Source organism: Coloeus monedula, assembly GCF_965178545.1.
Source record: "Coloeus monedula genome assembly, chromosome: 3".
NCBI classification, from domain to species: Eukaryota; Metazoa; Chordata; class Aves; order Passeriformes; family Corvidae; genus Coloeus; species Coloeus monedula.
Window position 1 is genome coordinate 100996008 of NC_138783.1, and position 23092 is coordinate 101019099.

The window sequence follows — 23092 nt, forward strand, 5'->3', positions numbered from 1 at the left end:
GTCAAGCTACAGGGTGAAGGAGGGAGGGGGAAGGTGGGTGCAAGAGCCAAGAAATATATTCAAGGATCATTGTGTTATGCATCTGTGCAACTGGAAATTGTTTTGTGCACTGAGTGAGTAAGGAAAGATGGGGGGGGGGGGGGGCAAGGGAAATTTGGTGTCAGACTAAGTTTGTATTGTTCGAATGGAGAAAATATTTTATGTTTTATGACTCCGTGTGCAGCAAGGCACATGAAGTAAATATGCCAGTAAATTGAGGAGCACTTTCCTCCTCAAAAGAGAGTAAATATTAATGAAGATACAGGTGGTGTGCACACAGATGCACACACAGAAAAAAAATATAAGAGGAAGTAGAGCAGTTATAAAAAGCGAACTCTGGAAGAGTTTGATGGCTGCCTTCCCAGAGGTTTTTGGTGGGGGGAAGGTGGAGGAAAATGCAACGGCAGCAACAACAAAAGAAAATCATTTCAGGGTTTTATAAACTCCTGAGGAACTGGGAGATGAGACTGAAAGGAAGTGAGCAGCATCCTCTTCTTAACAGATAAAAGGGAATGTGCTGTAAAAAGCAATATTAAAGTTTGATCTCCTTGCTGGTGACATTTTTGTGATTGATTTAGGGCAGTCCCTATGCACAAGCTGTAACAGGTCGTGCTAGGTCTAACTGCAGCATCTTGCCACAACTCTAGAGAGGCAGGCCCTGAGGACTGGCAGCAAGGGAACAGTTTTTGCTGCGGTAAAGACAGCTCAGAACTTAGTAATGGGGCTCAGGGCTAGGTGTCAAGGACAGAAAATATTTCATGCTTATAGCCAAATGCCTAAGGCACGAGCCTTTAACAGAAGGTGGTACCACAGAAACCAGAGCTGTGTGGGAGACATTTTAATTTAATTTAAACCCAGTGCTGCCAAACACAAACCCATGTTTGGCTTTTGTGTGGATGAAAGTTCTTGACACTAAAGTGAAGCTCCTTCAGAGCAAGGCTGAAACTTCCCGCTGTGCCTCACTCCACTTCTTTCCCACCCTCAGATAGGGCTCAACCCCTGCATCACATGATTCTTGTCACCTTGTAGGGCTCATAGCAGAGGAGCCTTTGCTTATCCTGTTGAAGGAGAAGGGGAGAGGCTTGAAGGACTGTCCTGGCTGGCTCTCCCTGGAGGTAGGCTTTTGGGAGCCTCAGAAGGATGTAGCCAAAGGAAGGCTATCTCCAGCTGTGCTGTGTTTCGTGGCAGGCACTGGCCAGGGCACAGAGAAATGACAGCAGAGAAACTGGGCAACTTTGCAGCCATTCCAAACCACCAGGAAAAAGTGTCTTCTGAGGAGTGAGTTACTTCTTAGAGATGTGATTGCAAAGGCTGCCTCTTTCAAAAGGGTGGTGCTTTTTGTCTCCTTCACCCTTTGAATCAGCATTTCCTCTTTATGTGACAATGGGGTGCAGGAATAACAAAAATAAACAGAGCCCAACTACAAAATGATGCTTCTACTTAAAGTCCTTAACAAAGGATTCTCATGTTACTTATATTTTAGCTATTTACTTGTATACTCATTACAAAATATATCTTTTAGAAATCCTTTGGCATTACCAGTGAGATTGACTTGCACAAGATATAAAAAAATTTTGTCTGGATCTGAGGGAGAAATTAATCTAGACGTCAAGTCTGGAGATCTAGGTTTTAAACTGAGGGAGGATCACACTAAGCTGCCACTCTCCCATACTGCAAGAGCTGATCTGGTTTGCCCTTTGGATCCCATTGTCTCTAGTTCATCCAGACAGTAGAAAATTAAAAGTGTCCATCTTGGAATCTGAAAAGAAATCAAGGTGTTGCTTTGAGTAGGAACCAAACGGAGCAACTATATTTGCCACAGGGGAATGAAGCAGTGTCCGTGAGATTTACAAAAGAAGTAGACACAAGTGGTTTCTTTAAAAAGTTAATACACTAAAGGGCAAGATACAGAAAAAAAGAAATCACAATTTAAGAGGGGCAGCGATTTTGCTTATATTTCAAGCTAGCTTGTATTTTGCCACCAATTTTGTATTTTAGAGAAGACTGATGTATAATACAAGCAAGGACTCTGGCAGCAAGGTACTCAGTTACACAGTACCTTTATTTGTGTGTTAGAATAGGAGCCTTGAGGAACATAATGCTGAAAAGAAGAGATTGTGCTGACTTATTAATGAGAATTATTCCTCCTTCAATTTTATTCTGTAGTTCTATTTTCAACTGCCATGTAAGTGATGCAGTGTCTGGACACTCTGATGGCTTCCTATTGTGTACTTGAAATTGTATGTCTTCTGTAAAATTTATGCTAAACCTCTTACAGTTTTTAGGAAAAGAAGAAGCCTGTTTCATTTGCTGTCTCTCTGTAAACAAAATGTAGAAGGAATTTTTTTTTTTTTTAAAGTTCATGATTTGTGGCAATGGAAGTAGATTTTTTTAAAATGTGATTAAGAATAAATATGGAAGGACGATTAAAAATCTGTCAGATCTCTCAGGAATAGGTGTCTAAGAATAAAATTAACTCTTTCCAGGACAACAGAACCAGGACAGCAGGACTTGTACAAAAGTTTTTATGCAATTCCTCTTCTGCCTCAACATTTTGTAGCTAAAAATTTTCCTTCTCCACTTTGAGTCCAGAAAACTTTTTTATATTTGAGTTGAAGTTATCATAAAATAGCAAGATTCTGAGAAGTTTAATTAGAAGGCAAAATAATGAGACTTGTAATAAAATCTGGGGTCCTAGCTCTAAAACAACAAAAGGGGGGGGGGGGGGTGTGGAGCTACAAACACATAAGTGAAATGAAGCTTGGTGGGAAAGCAAATTATTTTGTAAGATGTGTATCTGTACTTGATGCATACTTTTCTCCTTTTTACTTGCAGCAAGATATGCTGTTCCTCAGTTGATCATAAAATGGGTAAAGAATTTAAACTAATTTTGCAAATGTAGCATTTGGTAGAAAAAGAGGTAAATAAATCATGTTTATGTATCTTGTCAGGAGTATAATCTCACAGCATCCTGTAAACTTGTTAGCATCAAAATCTTCATATTGATGACACAGTAGATCACAAAGACCAGTTTAAAAACCATTGTTTGCTGCCTACTTGGATTTCAAATCTGCCTATGTGTCTGCCTGCTCTGATAGAGCTGGTGAAAGGAAAAAATTGCCTTGTGGTGACTTAAGAATACAAGTTTATTTTCTGAACTTTCTTCTAAATAGTTACTTATAGGGAACAGGATGGGGGGGTAAAAAAGTGTATCCTCACAAATATATGTCTTCAGGACTCTGAATCAACTATGTTTAACCCAGCAGCGGAGTTAAGGCTGTTGCCATCTAAGTTGACAGTCTGTAAATATTTACCATCCAAACCACCCTGTATTGTTTCTTTGTGCTGTCAGTTCTGTGAAGCTAATTTTGAGTTGGTGAGACTGATGTAGACAGGAGTGTTTCTGGGCATGTGCTGCACTCCAGTGCCTGCTGTCTCAGCACACACCGGTCAAGAGCTGCAGGGACCTGCCTGCTGGGGAAAAAAGATGATCAGTTGTGCTGTGGAGCTCAGCAGCCCCAGAGTTAGGTAGTAATGTTTGCTGTTGATCATACTCGGAGATGAAAACCTGACCCTACTGAAGTTAGTAGTAAGATAGGGTTAGAATTTCTGTTTATCTTCAGTAATAGTGTTGTGAAGCCACAGTCCTCATGTGTAAGTACTGTCCTCCAAAGTGAGTTTTTAAACCCAGCATATCATCATTTCAGAACAAAATATAATCCTTTTATTTAAATTAAAAATTAGAATAACAACTTTAATGTCAAAAACCTAGGCATACACAAATTTATTCTTTTGCTGGGGTTGGTGATAAATGGAAGATTAAAATGTGTTAAGGTATGGCCTTTAAGATAAAATTAACTTAATCATTCACCAATACTGTATTTGTTGACATACTAATTTATTTTAATAATGCCTAAGACAGTCTCAAGTTAGTGTAAACTTGATAACATGTTTATGAAACCTGAACCTAGGTTGTTTTTGAACTGAGATGTATGGTTGTAAATCATTGCAATCAGGTTTTTAAGGATATTGAAACATCTAAAGGTTCAGGTGGGCTTCAGTAGAATCACAGAAAATGTCGCAGTAAATAACTCCTGTTACCAGGCACTTTTTTTGCCAGTTTTATAAATAACTAGGCCCTTATAAACACATGTAGCATTTCCGAATGTCTTTACAGAAAGTAAGCTGTCAAGTTCTGGCTCTGTGCTTCGGAAAATGGGTGGGAGAGTTAATAGATTGAGCAAATAAAAACAGCTCTGCAAAGTATAATGGAGTGGTGGGTGATAAAATCAGCCTGCTGACCTGTTGCTTGGGGTAAAGCTTGCTAGCAAAGGCGGTGAAACAGCAGCACTTAGTACTCATTCCAGATAGGCTCTGGCACCCTCCTGGGTTGTTTCTTGCAGTGTGAAACTCTACAAGTGGCTGGATGACTGGAAACCTGGAGGCTGGCTACTGTGCCAGTAGTGCTTCTCTGTGGCTAAAGCAGCAGAGAGCTCAGTCTAGGCTAGGTCCCTTTACATTGATCTTACCACCAGCCAAGACTTTAGGCTAGCAGAACTGGTTTACTTTATCCTGTCAAGGAAAGAATCTATTTCTAAACAAATTTGCAATGCTGGAGGAGGGAGTGCAAAAGAGTAAAAGTTAATGTGTGACTCTCAAACCAAACTTGGTAAGAGTTTTCTCAGTTGCTTCTGTCTGCAGTCACTGTCTCAAGTAAGATATGTTTGTGCAAGACAAAAATGCAAAGATTAGAAGAATGATCCGTTATCTAATTCTTTTTGTAAAAGAAAAGATTACGTAATTTAATAATCACAGCTGGGGGAAAAGTTGGTTTGAAATGCTAGTTCAAAAACCTGAATTTTGCTGCTGCCTGCTGTAAGGGACATGACAAGGAAGCTGGGCTCAAGCCATTTTGGGTCTGACCATAATTGTCCATTCTTAATATTGTTTTTCTATCTTCCTTGGCTAAAATGGACTCCTGCAACCTCCCATGGGCGCCCCAAGCTTCTTCTAGCCTGACATAGGTCTACTGATCCTTCTTCTGTCAGTGCTTCACCTTTTGCTCTATGACGCAGGGCAACAAGAGAAGAGCAATTTTGTTTACTTCCTCTTCCCAAATCTTCCTGCATTTTGCATTCATTCATATTTGTTAAAGTGAAGGGGAACATACAAATTACTGTTTTTCTTCTTTTTCTTTCTTTCAGCTCAGGAAGATGACACACTGATTTATTGTGAAAATCACATATTCTCATTGAATAATTTTTAAACCTAGCTCACTAGTTCCAGAATATCTGTTGTGCTGAGACTATCTCATGAAAGCCTGACATGATACAGCTGGTGCTGATGTTGGGGCCAGTTCAACTGAACAGTATCCCTGTCATTCCCTACTGGTATGAGAGGACCCAGTTTGTGGACTAGGTTGTGAAGTTATTGGGAAACAATACAGTAGTAACTGGAACAACGCATGTATCACCCCTCAAATGGATTAAACCCACGTGTGTGTCTAGGTGACTCCAAGCTTTGTAATAGCAGTTTCTGCACTGAAAACATTGAAGTTTATCTGAGAATTGCATTGACTATTAAACCTTAGTGTTTCTGTGTGCTCTCACTCACATTTTCCTGTATTGATACTGTGCCTAATTTCATTCCTCTTAGCAATGCAATTAATAACAAGCTCTGAGAACTGCAAATTTAGGGAATGCATAATATCAAAAAGCTGGATTCCATCTAAATATGTTTGCAGGTGCACTCCTTGATTGGAACATGCACTGAAAATCTGCAAACAGATTCATCTATGTTACTGTAGGAAAACAGCCAGAAGCACTACAGCCTTGTGTCAGAGAAGAGTATTAAACCTGTGTAATTCCCAAAGTCCCTCTAGTTTTCTGACTGCAGGGAAAGTTTCATTTTCTGCTGCAAGATCTTTAGGAAGCTGGGTGTCAGTGGCTGTAAGTAGGTTAGCTCAGCCAGCTGTACCTCTGTCTGTATCATTTTCCTTAGCTATCAGTTGCAGAGAACCGAGAGAGTTTTTTGGGACTTTCTAGTAGCTGTCACAGTAGCAATGCAGTTGTAGCTTGCCAGGATATATGCAAGCATATGTACCCAAACTCCTACCATAGCATATAACCAAGGACTGGTGAAAATTAGAGGAGGAAAGATGCAGTTTATGGGTTTTTTTTTTGTGTATGTATGTGTCATTTCATATCTAAGAGCCTGTTATTAGAAGAATTTTATGTGTGTTTACCTAGAAATGTGAATAGATGGCTTAATATCATAAGGTGTTAGGGATTTAGATAGCTGGAGCCTTGGTATTTCAGGAGCTTTTTATGCAGCAAGATTTCACACTTATATTTTCTCTTCTGGTTGTAAAAGTAATGTCTGCCTGCAGAGTGTTTTTCAGGTCATAAATCAAATTAAAGAAAAAAAACGCATTTTGTGCTACAGGTTTTGGTTTCCAGATTTTATGTTTAAAAATCACTGGGTTAGGAAACACTGATAGGGTAAGAACAGGATATAGACCAAAAAACAGGAAAGAGTAGAATCAGCAAATTTCACTTTTTCTGTCTTTTGCTTAATGATTAATGGGATAGGCATATGAAGTATATAACTCCAGGAAACTTAGTTTTTGTTGTTAGTAATACCTATTTTTCATATTTTTTATGATGAAATTTGTTGAGTGGGAAATTGGAGGAGCTGGCCTTGTGAGGCCCCTCCCAAATGGAGCTGTCCTGTGATGCTGTGACATGTGCAAGTTGGTAGCCTGATGATGGAGCATGAACACTGCTGCTTCAGAGCTCAACAAGAGCTTTTGCTGTATGTTGTGTAACATGAAACTGGGCAGAGGGCTGTGTGGTTTCGGGCAGCTGGTACTAGGAACAACATTCAAGGTAAACTCTAAGCCTTGCTGCTAATCCTAGAGGCAAGCAAAAGGAAATGGTGCAGTCATGTGACTTCACCAAGTGTATTGTAAACTGAATAATGGGTAAAAAGGGATTCTGAGTTGACAGAGATTAGTGCTACTGGTGCTCCTTGCTGTGGTTTACTGGGATAGAGGGGGCTCTTGTCAAACATTTAAGTTTGCCCTGGTTCTGGTTTTCTTTTTTCTTCATTTGTAACCAAGAAATGTATTCGTTTGTCTCCTGTCCTTCTTGTGCAGCTTTACACATTTGTAGCTTCTTGTGTGGAAATCAGTCACTTCCTTGGAATTTCAGGGAACTACATGTACGTTAACCAGTAGAGAATGCAGGAAAAAAGATTTTGAAAGTAATTTCTGAGCATATGTCTAGTTCAGTTGTCATGGGAAACTGGATCTGTCACTTATGGATGGATGTTTTGCCCACCTTGTTGTAAGCTCCCCTGTGTATGGCCTGGGATGTGTTGAAGGGAGGAATGCTCTGAGATCATTTGTATCCAATTGTGAACTGCATCTGCACAGCTTCTGTTCAAATCTTCAATAAGTTACCTTAGTTAGTTTTCAAGGCACCTCATATTCTCTTGATGCATATAGTGCACTTGGCCTGTAAGTATGTAAGTTCTAAAATACATTTGAAACATGAGACTTTGGTTCCACTTTATGGGCTCACACTTCGTGAAGTCACTAAGGGTAAGGAAAAAGTTTTAACATCCCAGCCCTAAATTATTCTTTCTCATTTGTTAAGGTTTTACACATGCCTTGATTTGTGACATAATTCTGTGACAGAACATGCCAAGTGTTGGTGATTTCCTAAGAGTGAAACTGCATCAAATTTTCTTGTGTTTATGTTCAAAGTGCTTTAAATAACCTCCTGTCTGGATGCAGGCTTGTTACCCCTGGTGAAAATGTCTGACTACTACACAAAATGTCCTTTACTTACATTATTTCTCAGTATGTTGCCATATAAACCATAATTTTCTTTATGGAAAAATACAAAGGAACTCAAAAAAAAGAAAAAAAACCCCAGCCTTGTAGCATGATAGCAGTAGAAATGCAGGCTTTTCTGTGTATGTTTTGAGAATGTAAACAGATTGCTCAGCACAGGTTTTATCTGGTCCTTTTCTGAAGTTCTTTGTAACTTTTGCCTGGGAGTGAAGTATAGAAAAGTTAGCCTTTTAATAGCAGGATGGCTATTTCATCATATATTCCCAGTTTTGAGAATTTTGGTTTAAAGGCAAGTGGAATATTGAGTTCTTGGGGGTTTTTTAACCTAGAAAGTAGAACAAAATACCTTGAACTACAATTATGTGCTTATATATAGTATTTGAAGTAGACTTAAGCCTAGCAGACTGATTGCTTTGGTATTAAGATTTTTGAATGGGAAATGCTGTTTGTGGAAAGCCAACTCAGCCAGTGCTCAGTGGCTGCATCTCATTTCAAGGTCATCAAATGTGTTTTGTAAGGAGATGACCCTTTAGCTCTCAGAACTTCTCCTGGAATCACTGAGCAGTAAAGCTTCTTATTACTGGATTTCTGTGTAGGGAAAATTTTTAAAATATATTTTTCTTTCACCTCCAAAATTAAGAGGATAGTATTGGTTTAATTTAAATTACAAAATACATGTAAGGTAGGCTACCATTATTTAATTTATTGACCATTTCATTTTATTTCCCAAGAAATCAAAAGGGGGGAGATTAAGTCATAGTAGAAATCTGAAGAACTAGTTAATACGAGGGTGTTTTCACTCTTCTCTCTTCTCTGCAGTACTCTTCTCTTAATTAAGATCCAGCCAGATTTTTTGTTCTACTGTTTTGCTGATGGAGTTCATCTTGAGATGTAGAATTCACTACCAAAACCAAGCAGTAGGAAGTTAGGTTTTAATTCAGCTTTAGAAAAGCAATTTTGTTCCCTTTTTGCTAATTCACTGCATCCTTCTAATGCAAGGTCACTCTCCTACAGACTAAAATGTCACCTTCCAGCAGGAGCATGCCATGAAGAATTTCTAGCTGCCCACAGGCCTGAAACATGGGTGACAACTTTACAGAAATAGAAATAATCCCCCAAGTGCTTAAAATTTTTCAGAGCTGCTTTTTCTAGTGTATGATTGTACATTTGGCTCACAGCAGGCAGGTTGTATTCATATCAAGATATGGAAAAAAATGCAAAATTTACTAAGCATGAAAATGAGAGTCCCTTTTGCTTTTCCAAATGCAGTGTGCACAATTGAATTTTAATAACTATATACACCTCAAATTTTTATGGCATAAAATGCACAGTTGTGTAAAAGGTGGTGAGAAATTATATGCTGTACTGTTACTTTTATTTATGATGTGGCTTTGCAGCATTGTTTCCAGTGCTACCATATACCCTCATTATTAGTAACAGTGCAGTCAATGAGCTAGACTGCACGTCTATCAGAGGCTTTGTGGGAATTTTTTTTCATAAGGCAGAAATGGCAAAATTCCTGAACTTCTTACTGAAACTTAGCAGTGAGTCATGTCTGCACGTTACTGCAAAACTGGTAAGAAGACAAATATTCATTGAGAGCAGAAGTAACAGCACTTAAAAGCAAGGAAAAACCATAAAAATCATATAAAATTCAACATCTGATAATAGTTGTGATTTTGTCAGGGATTGCATTTTATGAAAAATGAATTTGGTGCCTTGTCTAGGGGTATGCTAGGTATCATATGGTAAGATCTTCCAGCATGTACTAGGTTGAGAGATAAAAAAATTAAAAAGGTTTTTCAGAAGATTTACAAATAAATATCAATAATTATCTGTACTAAATGAGAAAGAGACAAATATCCTTCATATGCTTTCATTAGTTTGTTTTGTTGGACTTTTATTTTTGCTCCTGAAATACTGAGTAGGCCTGAGAAAGCCTAAGGTCAAAAAGCCCATTAAAACAGAGAAAAACATCTCTCACATATCTGCTTTTCGAGACTTTCACTTTCTAAGGCACATCAGCATGAAGCTAAAGCATCTTACAGAACAGAATGTCAAAGAGCCTTTCACAACTATCCAAGTCCCAACCATTACTTGCTGCTTTGGGTATTTTCTGGCTTTAGCAATACAAAATTCTAAAGGTTAAAGGAATTCCTTCGGGACTTGGATCTCTAATGGAGTCAGTGTGCTTTAAATGAAAAGTTCTGTCAGTCTAAAAGAAAGTACGATGGAGACTTTTGTTGTCTAGGAAGTGGGGGCACATCCTTAACAATAATGGATGTAAAACATAGAGGGAGAAGAGACAGGGAAATGAAAAATGTGACCTGTATCAGATAGTTAAAAAAACCCCACCAAACCAACCAACCAAAAAAAAAACCCAGAGCAAAACAAACAACAGACATGAAAGTTCATTAACTGGACAGCAGTGACTGTAGAAAATCAGAAAACATGCACATTTTTTTGCAAAAAAGGAAAAACTCAGCTTACATTGAACAGGACAGTGCAAGAAACAGCTATATCAGTGATGAAGAGCTTAAAACTTTTTGCGGCATCAGAGACAAGAAAGGAAGCATTCCAGGGCAGGCAAGGTCCCTCGAGGAATGACAAGACCTTTACCTTGCCCCTTTTCCAAGGCATGTGGAGATTGTTAATGCCTGGCACAGACCAGCACTGCCTCACAAGGTTTGTTTCATCCCTTGTCCCAGTGTCATGCCTGTACTTTTGATAGTTCTGGGACTTTTGATAGTTCATAGAGAACACCAGTGGCTCTTTGAGGAGCCAGCATTCAGTGCTGAGGAGCTTTCTATCTAACTGAAGGCAAAAAACATGTTCTATAGGTATTTCTTCACTGCTCTGTTTGGTTACATGTGTCTTTGCACACATCAGGTGGAGACGAGAGGAAAACAAAGATGCGATTTTGGAAGATACTTGGTGAAAAATGTTCTGCACATAGACCATTAGAACAGAGCTTGTTTGGAGGTAGAATCATGTTGTGGTTTCAGACTGAGAGGAACCATTCCTTGTGTAGTGAGATGTGTAATGGATACAGAGCACATTTCGAACAGTCTGTGGTTTTTTCTTCATTGCTCTGTCCTGCCTGTGATACACACAGGAGTCTGGAATAAATGCCAAAGTGTTTGGAGCCCTTGAGTGGCTCACAAAGTGCATGAATAGACTTTTCTGGCCATGTGGGACTGCCTTCTTTTTTTTCCCTGATGAAGTGATGGGCACCTGATGCTGTATTCGCTGCTTGTGTGGCAGGAGAGCTGCTGCGGAGTGTTCCCATGGCAGCCGTGGAATCCCTGGTAAAAGGGATCCATTTCCCTTCAGATCAGCTACACGGTATGGATCCTTGTCATCTCATGACTGGCAGCAGGAGCAATGACTTGTGGAGGAGGAATTCATAATTCATTGGAGTGTCTTCTCAACCTAGGCATAAGCTGCCATTTAGGCATTGGGGAGATGGAAGCTAATGAAATCTATGACAAAAACAGTCTGACAGGTTTTTCTAGAAATGTAGCTCCTCTACAACTGTGAATTGCCATAGAGGAGTTCAATATGAATTTTTGAGTTGTACATGAGGTTTTTTCTGCTCCCTCAAAGGATTTAAAGGTTGAGTGAAGCCCTTAGCATCATTGTCTATTTGGAGTAAGAATGAGTGGCACTTGGTGAAATCGTGAATAATTCAGAGCATCTGTGGTGGAAGGTGGGGACAGGAGTAAAATAGTTTGGATTTTTTTGCTTCAGCCAGAGTCTGGGGAGTAGTTAATGCCTAAGAAAGAAAAACTTTGAACTGGAGACAGTTTCTGAACAGCTGGTGCAAGGCAGCCTGGCTTCATTCATAGACCTTACTAGAAAAATAGAAAAATCTAACACAAGATACAAGGAAGGTGAATACCTTTATTTTCTGAAAAGCATTTGCCTGATGATGCATGATGCAGGGAGAAAATTCCAGACAAGCCTGAAGAGTACAGTAATGTTATTCTGCCTTTGGCCAGAGCATAGCTGTGGGTGTCAAAGGGCAAAAATATTTTTCTAGCATTTTTTTCTTATGATTAAATACGAAAAACAGTCTTGGACAATGATTCTACTGTTAGTGTTTGGTTAATTACAAGCTTGAAGCTCTAAACTCATTTGTGGGATGATACTCATCAAATCACACAAGTTCAAAAATAGCACACATTTAGATGAGGACTAAAACACTTTTTCTTTCTTACCCATCAAAAGATTTGAAAGCATGTGGGGTGTAGAAGATGAAGGATATCTGAAGTCATGAGGGTTCTCTTCTGTACGTACATGATTTAGTAATAAGAGACCCAGTATGAATTAAGTTTTTTAGTACAGCAGAGGGTGTCTGGGGCAGTTAATTTTCTTCTTTTGTGTTTCTGGTAGGACTACTTCTCTGGGGGTTTATAGGACTCATCTCTACAAAGACAAGAAGTCTTTCAGTGTCCTTGATCTTGCATCCAGGAACTATTGTCCATCATGTCTGCATCCCCCTCAGGAGAGTTTCAATAGCAGGGTATGATGATTGATTTTGATAGTATCTCTACAGATTTTTTAAAACTTTCGTTTCTCATTTTTTAAGTTTAAGTGGTAGGATGGAGGTAAAATTATTGCAGTTGTCTTCTGGGACAGGAGAGGGTGAGAAGTGGATTGAGAAAGAAGGGTTTCATTCCTGAGGCAGTGAAAGATTAAATATCATAGAGAGACAGTTACTGAACTCCACTTGTGTCACAATAATGTTACCTATTTGCAGATAGACATGCCCTGCAGATACTTCAGGTGCGGTGTTCTTACTTTTAAAAACTAATAATACAAACTGTTTTATCTCTGGAGTTCCTCTCAGTACCTCATTGGGATTGCTGTGGCTAGAATTACCTCTGTGCTTTGGAGCTGTGTGTCCTTCGTAAGCCACTCTGGGAGTGCAGTGTGGCTTTTGTTCAGGATGTCTTTCTTTTATGATGGATGGGAGAGGGATTGACATATGTATTGGCACGTGGGAAGCAGAGAATTGGTTTTTGGACCAATGGAGAGTTGAAATGAAGCCAGGCTACATGATAAGACTCAAAATTCAGACCTTTTTTCTCCATGTGGTAGTATAAAGGAAGCCAGCATATCAACACTGTTAGTCCATTCGCAGTGCTGAGTTGCTTGTATGATATGGTCGGCCTTGTGTGAGTCACTGATGCCCCTGCAGATAGTGCTCTCAGGAAAAAATAATTCCTGTACATGAGGAAGTACTGTGAGAAACATCAAGATGTTAAACAAGATGATTCCTGGACATTAAATATCCAAATGGTAAACACTGCATTATAATGTGAATCCCCATAATAAATGTTTGTAAATTTAGCCGTCCACCACAGTTGCAGCAGTTCAAGGGATTGGTATAAAAGAAGATTAGAATATAATCCTCCCACTATTTTAATCCAGCTGAGGAAATCCAAGGTAGATGCTTAAAAAGTTACTAATATCTAAAGAGAAAGCATGCACAGAATATTAATATTTCAAATTATTTATATTTAGGAAAGTCATAGGGCTCCATATGGTTCCACGCGCAGAGATTTTACACAATTATGAAGATTTTTGTCAGAAACTCTGTGGATAATTTCAGTTTTCGATAGCCTGTGAGCTAACAGATGTTCATTAACTAAAAGCAACACTGGAAGAAAATAAAGTATAGAAAAACAAAGCTAAGGTGTTTTTTTTTGTTTTTGTAGTTGTGTTGAGGGGGAGTTTTCAAGGGGAGCTGCTTTGATGGGAACATTTTGGAAGACATGCCCCAGCTAGAAAAGTTTTCAAGTAATCTTAGACATCAGATCACAAAAGCAAATGATAACAAGTTGATAGATGGTATCTAGCCCAAAATTCTGAAGATTTTATAGTAAGTAAGTTCATTTGATAAATGTAGTGTAAAATTTCTCACTTTAGTGGTGCTGGGAGCTTGGAAAGTGTTTGTGCTTGTTTTGGTGATTCTAGGTGTTTTGGAAGGGGCTACAGAATGGGGAATAAATAATAAGATTATAAAAATTGTTTTATTACATTATGCAGCAGTTTAAAAATAAGGGCTACTATTTGTTGTAAGAGGTTGTTCTGAGAGTGATAAAGAATTCATCTCCAGATTTGTATGCTTGAAATTCAAATTTTTGATATATATACAGGGTGCAATGTTAAAGCTACAAATTATACCTAGTGGAGAGCTCATCAATAGCTGTAGAAATCTGGCTGATTCAGAGGTCATTCTTTAGCATAAAGGTGAACCTCTATCCCTTCACTAAGACCCCAGACCCAGAGATGGTGTTCAACTACATCTCGAGGTACCTTCTGTATTTCTGCCAAAGAGGCAGAACCCATCACTGTAAATTGTAACCTGAGTGGTTGCTCAAACTCCCGTCTCAACAAAGGCATAGAACTGGAGGGATTTTGGAGAAAGACAACAAGAATGATCAAGCCTGTGAAAACCTTTTATGTTAAATAGCTGTATAGGTCAGGACTCCTTAGCCTGCTGTGGAGATTGTTGGAGATGATGGTGGAATATGTTAGAGATCTACTGAATTGCAAGTGGCATGGTGAGGGTGGAAAGGGAGACATTGTTCACCACTACAAGTGTGAGAGGGCAGCAAACAGAAAGTGGCAGGCAGCTATGAGAATACAGATAGATACCTTTTTTATACCAGTGCCAGTCAAGGAAAGTGATAATCGTGAAATGAGACCTACTAAAAAACAAACCCATAAATAAATTCTTCCCTTCCCACCCAGTAGAGGAATGCAAGTAGGAATGAAGGTGACTATGGCCAAGACTAACCAGGTTTCTGTCTTTTCAAATTATAGGGTAAAAAAAAAAAAAAAAAGAGACCTGGATATTTTCAGAGTTGCTACTAGTTTTTATTACTGTTTTAAATCTGCCAGCAGAGTGCAAGCTGGGATTCCTGGGCAAGGCATTAAAGGCTACCCTAGAGATAGGACAGACTCCCAACTCCGTGTGCAATATTCCTAAGGAATAGTGTTACTTGTTCCTGGAGGCTGAACATAAACTTGGTCTCTATCTTTGGGGAAGGTAGGAACACTAATCCTGTGTACTGAGTGTTGTGCCCCATTAGACATTAAATATGCTAAATACAATTGGGACATTCTGTTTAATTGAGTACTTTCTGTTTTGTCTTTGCCTGTGAGCTATCTGAAGAATGCAGTTTTTGTTCTACCATTCTTTTTTGCTTCCTTGCGGCCATATGTGAGGCCATGGAGTAAACAGAGATGAATCTGAATGGAAAAAAAATAGCTTCTAATTTTAAGATGAACCTTAAGTTTACTTTCATTGACACAGAAGCAACTGTGATGTGAAGCAGAAGATGCTGGGAGAATGGGAATACTGCTTTTGTGTCATTTTATGCTGTTTTAAAATTATAACCTGAGAGTTTAATTTCTATTAGTTCAGGGAAGCACTACATTTATAACAAAATTTACAGGCTTGGGCTGTAGAGGTGGCACAGTTAAAAAGTCTGTCAAGATTTCTGTAGCAATGACCTATTGACAGGAATCTCCAATTGCTGGTTAAAAAAATAAGTTTTGGGCAATATTATATGCTTATTGGTTGACTCTGTAGATGCTTTTTTTTTTTTTTTAATTGAATTTTTCAACCTATTTAAACATTTTTTTCCACCTTTGAAAGAAGGAATGGTGTTGCTCTCTGCTTTTATCATTAACACTATCTGAACTGCTCTGGACATTAGGCTTTAATAGTATGCTTTAAAAATTCAAACTATTCTAGTTTTGCTCTTTAAAAAAGAAGGGGATAATACTGCAAATTTGCACTTCTTGTTAATGCATGCTTTATGCTGAGTATGTTCTGCATATCACATAAAGAGCATACCACTGGTACAGTGTGGGAGACTTTACATATGATCTCATGTTCCAGATCATTCCTCAAGCACAGGACAGAAAAAAGGCTGACCTGAAGGTGTTTGCTGTGGCAGAGCTATTGCATTATCCATCAGAATGTCACTTCATAGGGCACATTGATTCCTTAAACACCGCTTCAGTAATCACCACGTCGGTGATTCAGTGAACTGATTGTTCAATGTGAAGCAATTCGGAGAGATAAGGTTTTATACTTCTGCAACAAGAATGTCAAAAGAAGGTTGAGGGGATATTTTAGCTAATCTGCTTTGTTTTCAGACCTCTGCTGGCATGATGCTGGCCTAGCTTTCACAGTGAAATTTGGCACTAAGAGCTGTGCTCCAAAAGGCTCTCCAGCAGCCAGTCCTGTTGCTGTGAGCAAGCAGCGAAGGTGATGGACAGCATGCAGTGAGTAACAGCAGTGCCAGTGCTGCCTCTGCAGCCAGGCTTGCTGAAGTAGAAGGTGCATTTTATTTTTGGTCTTTGTATGTGTGCAAGTCTTCCCTAAATCTAGGCAGTCTTGGTGTGCCCCTCCTTTGCCTGTGCAGGAAGGAACTGGCAAATGGTGATCAATGATCTGAGGGATTTATCTGAAATCACCCGGATGGAGGCAGGATTTGGACAGGGATCTCCAAGGGTCTGATGATCTTCCTCACCACTAAGGCATCCTCTTGACTCGAAGACACCCAAGATGGCATTGTTCTTCCCCCAAGTGAAATGCCTGACTTGCTTATCATTTCCTCCAGAGCCTTTTATGATCTTTCTGGCGCTTATCTCCTCTTTGCCATCTTTTGCCTTTTGTAGTGTGCCACTGAACAGAATCCTTGCAGACAAGCCGAATGATATTCAACAAGTGAAGGGAGGTGTAGAAAAAATGCAGTTCACTTGGTCCTTTTTTCAGACTGTACAGGCAGCTGGGAATCCTAGTCACCTGAGTATAAAGACCTTGCTTTATTGTTCCGACGTGTTTATTATTGAATTACCCAATAGCTATAGGAAAAATTACGTATTTATTTTTCCCTGTGGAGTCACTGTGAATTTGCACACATGTAATGTAGGTGCATACAGTGTCTCAAGTGCTAATTTGTATCCCACTAATTATAAGAAAGTCTGGAGGAGTAGATCAGATGTAGACATAGTTAGCTAGGACAGTTATTGCCCATCATATATTATATGGTTCTGACACTATTAATGTTTTAAGGGCTCAAAGAAAACTTTCAAGGGAATTGGATTTACCTTAAAATCCACTAATGCTGTAATCCATACAAAGATGAGCCCTTAATTTGAATGCAGAGAGTTAGAATATTGATCATCACTGTCCTATGCTCCTACAAATTATCTGATAGTTTGATATGCTTTACATGGGAATTTAAATGTCACTGTATCCATTTAACAGATGGTGAAACTATAGCACAGGGTTTGTGAAACACGTCTAATTAAATTCAAAAGTGTTAAATGGATGGGTATCCATTTATATCGTCGTGATAAAAAAGGTTATGTTCTAGGTGTATTTAGTTAACTGCAGTGGTTAAGATTCCAAATACTCTGAAGTGTAATTTGAAGTCTGTAGATGTAGTTAAGCTGACATTCTCACATTGTGAAATGGCTCCTGTCTAAAAGAAGGGACCCTTTCTTTGTCTTTCAAGCATATGGAGAAAAAGGAATGTTTATGCTCAGCTTAGCAAGAAACTGCATGAGAGAGTGTTGAAAGTATTTTGGATTTATTCCTTGAATTACTGTTTTTTAATCAATTCCTTGGATCAGAAATGGGCTAGTTACATTTATCTGGGGTAGCATATCTGAAATTTATGTGTTTGATTAGCCTTGAAGAACTGTAATTTTTTAAGAGTTCTAGCATTTTCAATATCAGACTTAAGCTGTGCCTTATGGCAAATACCAGTGTTTGAATATGCTAACAGAAATGTTTTTCTACTCCTTGAAGATAGAGTACTTAATGTAATTGGTAAACCAAATGATACCTGGCACTCTGTTGTAATGCTGTACTTTACATGTAAATTATATTTTCAAGCACCAAGTTTTTTCTCAGTTGTGATTAATCCTTGAAATAAAGGGGGAGGGCAAAGCAGCTAGTTTGTTTTTAATGATACATTCCTCCTTTGGGAAAGATGAACTATGCATAACTTTGTTGAATTTAGCAATTTACAAGGCATTGTTGAGTTGTCCGTGGAGACCAATTCTGTTCCTTCAGGAGAGTTTGTCAGGTTACATTGTGCTCTGTTTCTCTAAAGGAAAGAAGCTCTTATGTGTCTATCTGTGGCAAGATGTAGTAAGTTCCTTGCTACAATTTGAACTTAAATAAATCTAGCAAATAAAACTAAGCTGTAATCTCTTTGATGGGTGAAGAAAAAACAGAGGCAGAGAAGACAACTAATTCAAAACATGCTCTTATTTTGTGTGGTTTTGGTTTGCATGTTGAAATTTCAGATTGTATTCGGTGTTGGGTCTCATTCCTATTTGCCTGTCTGTCACATGCTCTTAGCTGGTCTTTAGCTTTGTTGGTTGCCTTGCCTCCTCTTCCTGCTCTTTCCCTTTTTCAGATTGTACATAGATATTAATGGCTGATTAATTCTGCTAAAAGACCTGTTTGCTGTCTTCTGAACCTCTTAAGTCCCACGGGAGAAAGTGGGAATGTGCAGTAACATCTAGCTTAATCCCTTCAGGTGAGGGGGAAAGCATCTGTGCAAATGTTGGGGATTCCTGTGGGAAACTATGGTGGATTCTTGCTGGCTGAATCTTTTTTTGTGTGGAGTCAGTAGAAAACACCTCACAAAATATTTCAGATTAGTGGAAAAACACTGTCACTTGGGAGTGCTGCTGGGCCCTTTTTTGGGAGAGGGAATACTAGCAGAGAGTGCTGGAGCAGTGGGATGTAACAGTGTGTGGGCTCAGAGATGCTGCAGGCTTTTAAAGGTTATTTAGTGGAAGAGCTTAATGGATAATGATCAAGTGCAACAAGATTTACATATTCAATTTAGTGTGTTATGCAGCAGTGTCATGGCCTTCCTTCATTCCAGCACAAGAAACAAAACATGGTTTCCTAGCAGTGAGAATGATGATGCCCCTCCTGGTGCCAGGTGTTGCACTGTGTGTGTGATCTGCCATGATGGAGTGGGTGGTTTGGTTTGATGGATACTTTTTTTTTTTGCTAAAACTGTACTGAGAGCTGGCATTTGAACAAGGAATGGTGATGAATGAAAATGCTCCCCATCCCTTTTATTAAAAGCTACTGAAAATTAGTATTGTGTATGTGGGACTGATGGGGAATGACAAATTCACCAACCAAAGGTTTGAATTCAGACTGTTAGAAATGACAGTGTATCTATCTCTCTACTGATTGAAAGAATATTATAAATGTAAATAGATCTGCCAACCTGTGTTCCCCTGCCTGCGTTTTGACTCTGTTTTTCACAACTGTGAAAGTATTTGGATGTCAAGTGAATCATGTGAAGTACGAAAGAGAAATAACTTTTTTTTTTTCTGTCTCTTCCTCTCCACATTTCCCAAAACTGCAGCCACAAGAATAAGTCTTCAGGCTGGCCTCACCCTTCAGGGACCTGGAGCTTGAACCAGGGGACACCTTATGGATGGGAGATGACGGCAAACAGAGATGGAAGAGACTACTTCATCAGGTAAGTGGGCAGAGTGAGCTGTGCAGTGTGTGGCACAGCGCTGCAGCCCTTCTCTCAACTCTATTACCTTAGAATCCTAACTCCTGCTTCAGCCCTACACAATTAATGTTCACCGGTTTGGTTTATGGCACAGGAATAGCTCAGACTGTGCTTTACTGCACTTGGCTTTGGTACTTGGTTACTTCAGTTGCTCAAGAGAATGCTGATAATATAAGGGCCTGTAATTCTTTGAAGAATTACAAGTAAGGTCATTAACAAAAGATAGGTAAAAAATAAAAATGCCATGTTTAAAGAACGAGGCAGGAGGTCAGTTCTGATTGAGACTCCCAACGCTCCTCCATCTCTGCCATGTGAGGTCTTTTGGTTTGTCTAATAATTACACTGGTAATGAGAAAGTGAATGTTTTGATCCTGTATAGTTAATATACTAATTCTTAGCTTTTCCACAGTTTTTTTAGCTCTGGGTTGAAAATAAATGTCAATGTGTATGCTAAATCATAAACATAATTGGCTTTTCCCATTGGAAACTGTGCATAATTATTCTTTAAAATCACTGAGATGGCTTGGATAAAATATATTTTGCCGTTCTAGCAAATGTACTCTTAGACAGCTTTGGAACTTCTTCACTAAAAAGGAGTGATGGTAGTGAGTTAGCAGAACCATTGGCTGCTTGGCATTCATTGCTTAGCTTACATTTCATTTTTAAGGTTAACATTTTGATTCTGTTCTTGTGAAGTTTTTTTTTTAAATTATTATTTCATTTTTGTCTTTATCAGCCTGTTTAGAAACTTGGAGGTACTTGAAAAAGTCATGGATGAGAATTAGAATTCTTTTAACACAGAGTAGAAGGATCAAGCTTATTTTTAATTGACTGTTAAAAGTCCTTAATTTTCTCAAGATCCTTCAACTGCAAAAAAAGAATTGTAAAGCATAAGAATGAAGATCCCTGTTACTGTGCTTTGCTTTCCTAGCCCTTTTGTCCAGGGGATGTGCCTTGGCTTCCTAGGAGTCATTTGTTTTTGGAGCCAAAGCAAGATTTGTAGCAGCCTGGTGACCTGAAGGCTTTCAAGATTTAGAGCAATTTCAGACCTGTCCAAATTGGATCAAATTTTCTGGGTTAATGAGGGCTCAGAAGCTGACTTTGAAATGTCAGTTTCTTCCTTCAACAAGTATTTGTCATGCTTTGGATGTCTGAAAGATGGACAATATGAAGCTGAATGCCAGGCACAATATAACTGTATTAGCATAGGTTTTCTGCCTGAGTTAATTAGGCTTGTGAAGAAGTATAGGTGAGCCTCCAAAATACTGTGCAGATTTGAGTCTGTTGTTTCTGTTACTCAGGTTAGTGAAGACACCTGCACATCTCATTCTTATTTTCTGTAGACTGTTGGTATGTTCTCCTCTGTGTGTATGAGATTCATTTGTAGGATTAATATCCTGATTCTGAGGACAGGCACTACATTTGCTATCTCTTTTCTCACTGGCCACATAATGGGATGCTGCACTTGTGTACCTGTCAACAGTGGTAACTTACAAAATGCAGTGCCTTAGTACTCATTAATTTTGTAGTTTGGGAATGTTTACTAACCCTCTGTAGCTAATGATTATTTTGTTTATTTTTTGGAATGGCTTTTAGTACCTTAAAGTGCCACATCCCTCTCTTAAATTGAGAAAACTGCATCTAGGAAAAAAAAATCGATAATGGAGTGCCAAATTATGCCTTAAGTAATATTAGGCCTGTAGTTGTCTTGTTGTTGGAGTGGTTGTTTTGGGTTTGTTTTCTCATGCTCTTACAAGGTACTTGTTTTTATTCTCTTTTGGGCTCTGGTCTTCTGTCCATTTTTCCCTGCATGTGGATAGCAGACTACTTGGGAAAAAATAGTCTGCTCTGAGGGGTTATGAGCATGAGGCCTCTGAAGAAGCTGATCTGTAGAAGCCTTTGATGTTTTGTGCCAGGCTTTCCAACCCATGGGAATCTCTGAGCAGTTTCAGGTGCAAGTTGAACCCTGATACATACCTACACATTGCATGGTTTGCAGTACCTATTCCTGTATCAAATGTTTTGAAGCAACAGCATTGGCTGTAGCATGTGCACAGATGTGCTTCCAGACTAGTAATGCGTCTTACGTGAAATGACACTCCCCAGGAATGCATTAAAAGCCTGTACTTTTGGAAACAGAGTAAAGCCAGGGAACCATTTGGAACCACATGGTGCTGCACCGAGTCACCAGCCACCCACCATTAGCAGGGAACACCAGCCCAGATGGCTGCTACGATGTGACTGGGTAGTTCTGTGACATATATCTTGGTTTTAGAAGAATGACCAAAGACTAGATAGAACCAGTGACTTGCCAGTGATTCCTCTGTGGAGCTGTATATAGTATCTGTCCTTACAGTGACTGTTATTTGGCAGAGAAGCTCTCTCTGGCTTTCAAAACAACTGCTTTTGCAAATAGTGAGACTACATAAATAAAAACAGAATTTAATTTTCCTTCCTTCATTTTTCACACCTAGATTTTAGGAACGATATAGTGAGATGATTTTTGACAGTTATGCCAATAAAGGCAGGAGAGAGATCAGCGAGATAGCATTTCTTATTGTCTCTAAGGCCTTTTATAGTCATGCAGATTAACAAATTGCATCACACTGAAGGAGAAAAAGCAATTCAAATACTTTGCTTGGTTTTGATTAAAGATGTATAAACCAGGTATTATCACAATGAAATGAATGCATGAGTTCTGTATGAGGAAGTAACATAATTCATAGCGACATTAACTGCTTTTTAGTTAAATAATTTACTTTGTGCCATATGTACATATCCATTCAACTGCAAGCAGACTTATTGTAATTTTGAAATTGTGGGAGGAATAGAGAATCCAGGAGAATCTTCTGGTGAAATGAAATGTAATTATATAGTGTTGGTGCAAATGCTTTAAGGCATGAATGGGAAGAGATGTTTATTCTTTCTGCTGAAGCAAATTTGATTTCTTTCAAATCTCTGAAAGCCCTTATGACATGAGCTAATCAGGGGCAGCTTCCATTGCCAGGCAGTGCTTTTGTAAAAGTGTGAGAAGAATCTCTTAACAAAATATTTTCAGATGTTGCTATCAATTCATTATCTCTTCTTTACAGATGGCACAACCAGGGTCATTTTGCAAACCTCTAAAATATTTTTTTTAAGTTTAGGCTATGGTAAATTAAAGTTTCAGAACTTCACCCATTCCCTTTTAACTTGCCCCTTTTACTTGAAATAGCATTATGAGATAAGTAATACATTTCAGCATGGGAGGATGGCAATCATCTAGCATTCTTCCAGCATGTTTCTCTACTCCACAAGCTGTATTAAGCTAGACTTTCAATATGAAATAATTTGAATACAGTATATGTAACCACTTTAAAGTCCTACATGTTTAATTTGCATTTATTATATAAATAATAAATGCTGTGTAGTATATGATTATGAGAAATTCTGTAACGTTAATTTAAATAAAAGCATGACACAATAAAAATGGTTTTGGTGTGAATATAGCATTTCAGGGAGATATTATGTGGAGCAGAAGCTTTTGGCTGATTTTGTGTACAAAAGGTTTAGCCTCATGGCAATTTCAGCTCCTTATTTTTGCCACTGCTGTGATCTTACTGATTTT

The 23092-nt window shown here is 38.7% G+C and overlaps 1 protein-coding gene across 2 annotated transcripts in view; it reads left to right on the forward strand.

The window, feature by feature from the left end:
• Positions 1 to 23092, forward strand: part of FRMPD4 (FERM and PDZ domain containing 4) — a gene marked incomplete at both ends in the record, with an annotated part of 407102 nt that overhangs the window by 272311 nt on the left and 111699 nt on the right. For both annotated transcript variants that reach the window (XM_082278916.1, XM_082278917.1), the window contains one exon: positions 19330 to 19446. In XM_082278916.1, coding sequence (XP_082135042.1) covers positions 19330 to 19446 — 117 coding nt within the window. The remainder of the gene's footprint in view (positions 1 to 19329; positions 19447 to 23092) is intronic.